The sequence below is a fragment of the Nycticebus coucang genome, chromosome 3, assembly GCF_027406575.1.
Source record: "Nycticebus coucang isolate mNycCou1 chromosome 3, mNycCou1.pri, whole genome shotgun sequence".
In the NCBI taxonomy this organism is placed as follows: domain Eukaryota; kingdom Metazoa; phylum Chordata; class Mammalia; order Primates; family Lorisidae; genus Nycticebus; species Nycticebus coucang.
Window position 1 is genome coordinate 121,269,635 of NC_069782.1, and position 6,723 is coordinate 121,276,357.

At 44.6% G+C, this 6,723-nt stretch overlaps 1 protein-coding gene across 2 annotated transcripts; it reads right to left on the reverse strand.

Moving 5' to 3' along the window:
- Window positions 1-3,181: 3,181 nt before the first annotated feature.
- Window positions 3,182-5,357, reverse strand: FGFBP3 (fibroblast growth factor binding protein 3). 2 transcript variants are annotated; one of them, XM_053585423.1, is made up of 2 exons: window positions 5,280-5,357; window positions 3,182-4,916 (listed from the first exon to the last, which is right to left on the reverse strand). In XM_053585423.1, exon 2 carries the CDS (start codon window positions 4,841-4,843, stop codon window positions 4,088-4,090), a length of 756 nt encoding a protein of 251 aa, XP_053441398.1. In that variant the 5' UTR covers window positions 4,844-4,916; window positions 5,280-5,357; the 3' UTR covers window positions 3,182-4,087. The 2 variants fall into 2 exon arrangements, with proteins under 2 accessions (XP_053441398.1, XP_053441399.1); XM_053585424.1 differs by lacking the exon at window positions 5,280-5,357 and adding an exon at window positions 5,083-5,177.
- Window positions 5,358-6,723: the final 1,366 nt, after the last annotated feature.

Genomic DNA, 6,723 nt, shown 5'->3' on the forward strand with positions numbered 1-6,723 from the left:
GAGTTGCAAGAATAAGGGTTGTCTTGGGCCACACATTAAATACACAAACACTAACAAAAGCTGGTAAGCAAAAAAAAAAGAAAAGGAAAAAAAAAGTCCATGCACATTTTTCAGTATATCTGACACGGTAGACAAGCAATAAAAATCCTTACAAAATTAGCATTTGGCCTGCAGGCTGCAGGTTGGACACCCTTGATATCTGTTTTCCTTCCACTGAAAGAAGCAGGTACCTGTCAGCATCTTTTTTTTTTTTTTTTTTTTTTTTGAGACAAGAGTCTCACTCTGTGGTTTGGGTAGAGTGCTATGGTGTCATAGCTCACAGCAACCTCAAACTCCTGGCTCAAGTGATTTTTCTTGCCTCAGCCTTGCAAGGAGCTGGGACTCCAGTCTCCTGCCACAACATCTGGCTAGTTTTTTTTCTATGTTTATTAGCAGCAGGGCCCACTCTTGGTCAGGCTGGTCTCAACTCAAGCTGTCCACCTGCCTCTGCATGAGCCACCATGCCACGCCACCTGTCAATACTTTTAAGAAAAAAGGAAAAGGGGCAGTAGCAACCTTCACTGTGAGCTTGGGCCTGCAGAGTTTTTGGCCTTTCCCTCTTTCCTAGAGGTAAGTTCATCAGACTGCTAAAGGGCACACAGGAAAGAACTGGTAGTTATTTTATATGGAGAGGTAAAACCAGGACTCTCGCCATGGTTCTAAACAGTGTAGTTTCATTTCTAATACCTTTTCCTATTGATACTTGGATTTTGCCAGGCTTTCTGGAGAAAGTGTACATGGGGTCATATCTTGAGGGAGTGGTCTACAGATAGATACTCTGAGCTTCCCTTTTGTGGCCAAGATAAATTTGTTATTTTTATTTCTAAAGTAGTTACCACTTCCTGACAAGATGAATTTCATTTAATGGTCTATCAATTTAATGGTTACTCAGAATGTGACTTCATACAGAGAGTAGAATTGTGGGTATCAGAGGCTGGGACATGTATGTGGGAGGGGAGAGGCTGGTTAATGGATCCGAAATTACAGCTGGATAGGAGGAAAGAGTTCTGATGTTCTGCAGCACTGTGAGGTGAATGTGCTTAACTATAATTTGTTGTGTATTTTCAGAAAGCTAGAAGAGAGGATTTTGAATGTTCACAACACAAAGAACTGATAAATGTTCGAGGTGATAGATATACGAATTACCCTGAATTTATCATTATACATTGTGTATATGTACATGTATTAAAATATCCCCTAAGTACGCATAATTATTACAGGTCAACTAAAAATAAAAGATCAATAAAAAATTATATTAAAAATTATCTCTGGGTGGCGCCTGTGGCTCAAAGGAGTAGGGCGCTGGCCACATATACTGGAGGTGGTGGGTTCAAACCCAGCCCCAGCCCCGGCCAAAAACTGCAAAAAAAAAAAAGTTATCTCTTAGTAATACACACATTGTCACATATTAGAAAATAACTTCAAAACCTTGATTCCAATTAAAGGAAAAAAAAAAAGACTGACCAAAAAAGAGAAAGAGAACATAAAAGTATTTCCACCATTCAGTGAATAGCAGCGCTCTAGAACCAGTATTTATCCGTACAGAGCATTATTTGTATTTTTCTTTTTGCTACAAAATGAGAGCAAATAATACATGCTATTACCCGATTTTTCTTCAGTCAATGATCTCCATTTTTCTGTTTCAACACATTTTATCTCATCTAATAATTAAACTATGTATACTGAGGGTATCAAACATATATATACATATTTTAAGAAAAGTTATCTATATATTACTTTTTGAATAACTTTTTGAAGTTGAATTGAAGGTACTGTTACTGGTCTAGTGTACTTACACTTTTTGGGAATGATCAATTTTACTTCCAACAAGATCACTTAAAATGTATATACCTGTTTTGGGGCACTTCTGGTATATTTTCAAAAAATACAGAAGAATGTGAATTTATAAATCTGTACTGAAATTATGTTCAATTGTTTTGACAATTGTGTGAATACAAGAATGTACAGAATAGGTATAAAATATTTTACATTTCCTGGAGTAGGTCAAAGGGGAAAAAGTTAGGAAATGATCAGTATTTGTAAGATTGTTAGGTTTACTGCTATTTTAATTTAATTTAATTTTTATTTATTTATTTATTATTTTGGAGACAGTCTCACTTTGTCACCCTTGGTAGAGGGCCCTGGTGTCATAACTCACAGCAACCTCAAACTCTTTGGCTCAAGTAATTCTCCTGTCACAGCCTCCTAAGTAGCTGGGACTGCAGGCCACCATCACAACACCCAATTATTTTTAGAGATGGGTCTTGCTCTTACTCAGGCTGGTCTGGAACCTGTGAGCTCAGGCAATCCACCTGCCTGCGCCTCCCAGAGTGCTAGGATTACAGGCATGAGCCACCCACCTGGTCCTTACCACTATTTAAAAAGGGGTGGGAGGGGGTGCAAGAAAACAAAGTCTGCAAAAAGGTAAAAACTTTAAGCCTGAGGGTGGCTTACAAGTGTAATGGGCTCAGCAGGGTAATAAAATTAACATGGTTGACTGATAAGACATGTAAAAGCAATGAAGAACTTTAGAAAACATGCCTAATTTAAAGGGAGGCAGCCAACTATCTGTCAACAGTTTCCATGTGGGAAGGTAGACCCCAGTTTGATTTTTCAAAAGAACTAGAAATCTCGCTTCTTAGAAGAAATTATCTAATTTTTAAATGCTGACAACTAATTCAAATTGGAAGGAAGGAAGGAAAGGGGGGCAGGAGGGAGAGAGGAAAAAAGAAAAGAGAATCCCTTGCAGGCCAAACAGAATAATGATAGGGCCCAGAGGGCTCCAGTGTGTGACTCTTTCAGGGGTCCTCAAACTTTTTAAACAGGGGGCCAGCTCACTGTCCCTCAGACCGTTGGAGGGCCGAACTATAGTTAAAAAAACAAAAACAAAAAAACTATGAACAAATTCCTATTTATATCTTATTTTGAAGTAAAAAAATAAAACAGGAACAAATACAATCACACCGCCTCATGTGTCCCGCAGACCGTAGTTTGAGGACCCCACATGGACTTCCTAGAGCCTATCTTTCCCCAGCAATTCAAGAATTAAGAATTTAATTCAAGACACACTTGGAAGTAGATCAGATGCAGGCAGAATTTGCATAAACTTGCCAGTTCTTTAAATCTAACCACAGACTTTTTATAGAGCACCCAACATATGCAAAGTCTACTCTTACATCATATTAAAAATGAAATACGTTAACCATTACATGAAGCAGAGCTACAACTTCTATAATGATCTAAATGACTCTGAGATACATAACAATTTTGCTGTTTTGTAAAAATATGATTAGATACGGAGAATTGTTTTTTAAAAATCTACTAGAGCACTCAACTTACACAATTCACTTTTGAATTTATAAAGTTAATGGAAAAGTTTCAGAACATTAGGCATCGCTCTGTGAAAAGGTTGCGCTTGTGAAAGAATTGAAAGGCAACCATCCTGAAAACTTTTCCTTGGAGCCAGTTTTGACCTGTGAGGCTTCATCTCTTACCCAGGTCATTGGACAACACGTAGTACCCAAGTTCATGACAATTCAGAAAGGGAAAAAAGTCTGCAATCTGATTAGGTGAAAAGACATTGAAGAATTCAACCTTGCTTAAGTTATCAATTACTCATGGTTACATTTTAATATAAATGTGTTAAACGGCATACATTGTATCCTGCTCCCCACGTGAGATTCACGCCACTTTAGTCACTCTATTTCCCCCTTTTTCTCAGTCTCTCTCTGTAGCCATTTTCCTCCCCAGTCTCCAGTTTTTGCGCTTTAAGGTACACCTATTTCTGTTTCCATTTTTTTCTTCTGCTGTTAATCAGGGTTGAGACTCTACACAAATTTCAACTTTTCTGGTGTACCAGATATTCTCCATACCTCCTTACATTCTCAGTCCAACACCCCCCACCCCGCCCCATTCTAGAACCTGGACTCCTCCCCATTCTCTAACTGGGTATCCCTTAATCTAAGATGCCCTCAGCATCTCCTCCCCTGCTGCACCGATTCCCCCTTACCCACAACTTCCCCCATCGACCCTCCCGAGGCCCGCAGCTTCAGCCGTTCCAGAAATTGACAAAAAAGTTGCAGAGGGAGTGCCACTTCTCCGCGCAGTAGGTCTCCGCGAGCGCCGCGTTCTCGTCCAGCCCGTCCGCGTAGGGCCCAGTCCCCATGGGTCGCTCCTCGTGGGGGTCCGAGGCCGCCTTTCTCTTGTCCGCTCTGGTCTTCTTTTCTTTGGGCCGCACGCTCGGGACGAGGCCGGCCGCGTGTTCCCGGGACTGTCCCCGGCTCCTGGCCCGGGGCTTGGGCTCCCCGGGGAAGCCCGCGGAGGTAGGGTGGGCGGGCTGGGACGCTCGCGACACTAGGTGTAGCTCTGCGCCGTGGCCCTTCTTGCCCGCGCACAAGCGGGCCTGGAGCGGCAAGGGGTCGTGGCAGGGCCGCCGCTTCTTGCGCAGCCGGCCCAGCACCTGTTTCCAGTAGTGCGAGCGGCGAGCAGCGTAGGCGGCGCAGCGCTCCGGCTCCCCGCGGTAGGCGCACCGGTGGCGCGCCCCGTCTGGACCCTGGCAGCTCAGCGCAAGTTCGCTGCCCTCTGCGGCCCCTGGGGTGGGCAGCAGGAGCTGCCAGCTGCACGCGTGCTGCTCTGGGCTGATGAAGTGACCCGAGGAGCCGTCCGTCGGACCTGGGGGCACCCGCACCACTGCGCTGCCAGCTGTCCCCTTATCCCTCCGGGCGACGGCAAGGAAACAGCCGCCCAGCAGCAGCAGCAGCAGCAGCAGCAGCGACAGCGACGCTCGCAGCCAAAGAGAACTCATGGCCCGTGGAATCCGCGCTCTCTCTTCTGGGACTCAAAAGAGGCAGGGCCAAGCGAGGAGCATCCCCAGGGCCCTGCGGACGGAAGCAGAGATAGTTACCTAGTGAACCAGGCGTAGCCCCACCCAGCTACAGGCACCTGCATGTTTCCCTTCCCCAGATTTTCTGGAAGCTGCTTTTCCTAGTGGGCGGTAGCAGCCTACGACGGGATCCTCAGAAGAGTCTGAGGAAAAATGCTTACTGTAAATAATCACTGTGAAACCATTCGGGCATTGAGATTTTCTTCCTCTTGCAAATACAATAGCAAACCGTGCATGATAATTACCACCTCTCTCCGCTCCTTCACCTCCTGCCTTCTCCACCCTCCAAGGAACTATTTATAGAACCACTTCAGATTATTCCTCGGAAACATGCGCTTTTCCTGCACTTTGAACTTACCGAGTCCTGCCCTCCGAGTCAAGGTGCCGGGAGCCTTATTAAGTTAGAATGACTGCACAAGGGATTAGCTGTTTTAGCCGACTCTCCGTGAATGAATGTGTTATCAATGGGACCGAAGGGGCCTCCCCCATTATGCCCCTCCCAGACTTCTCGCAAACTGGGAGGTTTCCCACCACCACGAGACACACTCACACACACGCACACACACCCCAGATGTGTGATAGAAGCAGCCCTGTAACTTGAAATAAAAATCTTGTATCTTGCTTCCAATGTTTAAAATAAGCATGCAAATTTACACAAATCTTTCTTTTTTCCTTTTACATACTTACCTGAAAAATGAAAGTTAAACAGAAAGATCTAAGTTTTGTTGTTTTTTTTTAATTTTGGCTTTTGTTGTTGTTTGTGTGTTTTTGAGACAGAATCACTCTGTTGCCCTGAGTAGAGAGCCTGCCATGGTGTCATCATAGTTCACAGCAACCTCCAACTCATGGATTTGAGGAATCCTCTTGCCTCAACCTCTGGGACTACAGGCACCGGTCACAACGCCCAGCTAGTTTTTTCTATTTTTAGTAGAGACCAGGATCTCACTCTTGCTTAGGATGGTCTCAAACTCCTGATTTCAAGCAAATCCACCTGCCTCAGCTTCCCAGAGTGCTGGGATTACAGGCGTGAACCATGGGGCCTGACCCAAGAGATCTAAGTTTTAAGAGTTCATTTCAATAAAATGTAATATAATAAAACAACCATTAATATCCTGAATTTACCGGCCTGTGAGGTGGCTCAGGCTTGTAATCCTAGCACTCCGGGAGGGAGCCCGCGGTAGGGGGATCGCCTGAGCTCACAGGTTTGAGACCAGCCTGAGCCAGAGCAAGACCTGTCTCTAAAAACAGCTGACATTGTGGCAGGCGCCTGTGGTCCAGCAACTCAGGAGGTTGAGGCAAGAGCCCAAGAGTTTGAGGTTGCTATGAGCTGTGAAGCCACGGCACTCTATCAAGGGCCACAAAATGAGTCTCTGTCTCAAAAAAAAAAAAAAGGGCGGCGCCTGTGGCTCAGTGAGTAGAGTGCCGGCCCCATATGCCGAGGGTGGCGGGTTCAAACCCAGCCCCGGCCAAATTGCAACAAAAAAATAGCCGGGCGTTGTGGCAGGCGCCTGTAGTCCCAGCTGCTCGGGAGGCTGAGGCAAGAGAATCGCGTAAGCTCAAGTTAGAGGTTGCTGTGAGCTGTGTGATGCCACGGCACTCTACCTGAGGGCGGTATGTGAGACTCTGTCTCTACAAAAAAAAAAAAAAAAAAAAAAAAAAAAAAAAATCTAAACTTACATAATTGGGCAGCTCCCATATACCGGAGGTGGTGGGTTCAAACCCAGCCTCAGCAAAAAAAAAAAATAAATAAATAAACTTACATAATTACATTTTTTTCATTCTTCCTATTTTTTCCACAACAT